The 898-nt window shown below is 48.3% G+C and overlaps 1 protein-coding gene across 1 annotated transcript; it reads right to left on the reverse strand.

Moving 5' to 3' along the window:
* Positions 1-108: 108 nt before the first annotated feature.
* On the reverse strand, positions 109-870 carry Pmar_PMAR025151 (conserved hypothetical protein; the record flags this gene model as incomplete). The annotated part of the gene is made up of 1 exon (XM_002782019.1): positions 109-870. A coding segment is annotated over one exon (762 nt), but the record flags the coding sequence as incomplete, so codon positions are not given.
* Between the last annotated feature and the right edge of the window lie 28 nt (positions 871-898).

An 898-nucleotide genomic window follows, 5' to 3' on the forward strand; every position in this document is an offset into this window, starting at 1 on the left:
TTTGCGAGCATCCTTGCTCTGGAGAATAGTCGGATTCTTCTGAAAGCGTTTCATCGGCCCTTCGATTCGCCGGAGCAAATGACGACTCCATGTAATGTTACCCGCGACCGGAGGCAAGTTTCTCACTAACGGCGGTGACGCTTTCAGTTTCTCATAAGAATCTTGAATCTGTGTCAGTTCAACACCGTAATTGTGGAAGATGACAGTGTACTTGCTCTCGAGATCGGCCTTGAGGCTCTCACGCTGCAAAATCGATTGATAGCTCTTCAGCAGGTTCAGGCTGGACTCGATAGAAGTGATGCTCTCGAAGCTCTGATTGATGAACTGCTGTAGTGCGCTCTCTAGGTCGGCAATCCGGACGTTGAATTCGACATAATCGCGATCGAACCGGTTATTGTGGAAATCTAGAAGGTCATGTCGTTTGTTCCGGAACTCCTCCATAATGGTGCGGGAGCTGACCACTAGTTGTTCCATACCGTCAAACCGACACGCGGCCAGTGACTCGAATTGATGGACGGTCGAGAACATATCCACTAGCTTGAGCACGCGGCGGCAGAACAGGTCAAACCTTCCGAAAATCTGAGTCTCCGAGAAGTCAAACTGCTTTCCCTTCGGTAGCGCTAGGAGCTTCTTCCTATTGAAATGATACTGTTCTTGGTATACCTCGTTGAGATTAAGACAAGCCCGCAGCTTCTTTACCAATACTACAGGCTTCGTCTCCCACAGCTTGTCCGGATGCTCATCGCCCAATAAATAGGCCTTGCAGTTGATGATCATCTGGTTGGTCATCTTGGTGAACAAATTAGTCAATCTTTCAGTCGTGTTGTAGTATCGGGCAATGGTATATACCATCTTGATAGCGTTAAGCATGCTGGTAGAGAGTCCGAGATCATGTCAG

The sequence above is a fragment of the Perkinsus marinus genome (genome assembly GCF_000006405.1).
Source record: "Perkinsus marinus ATCC 50983 genomic scaffold scf_1104296940634, whole genome shotgun sequence".
Taxonomy (NCBI): domain Eukaryota; phylum Perkinsozoa; order Perkinsida; family Perkinsidae; genus Perkinsus; species Perkinsus marinus.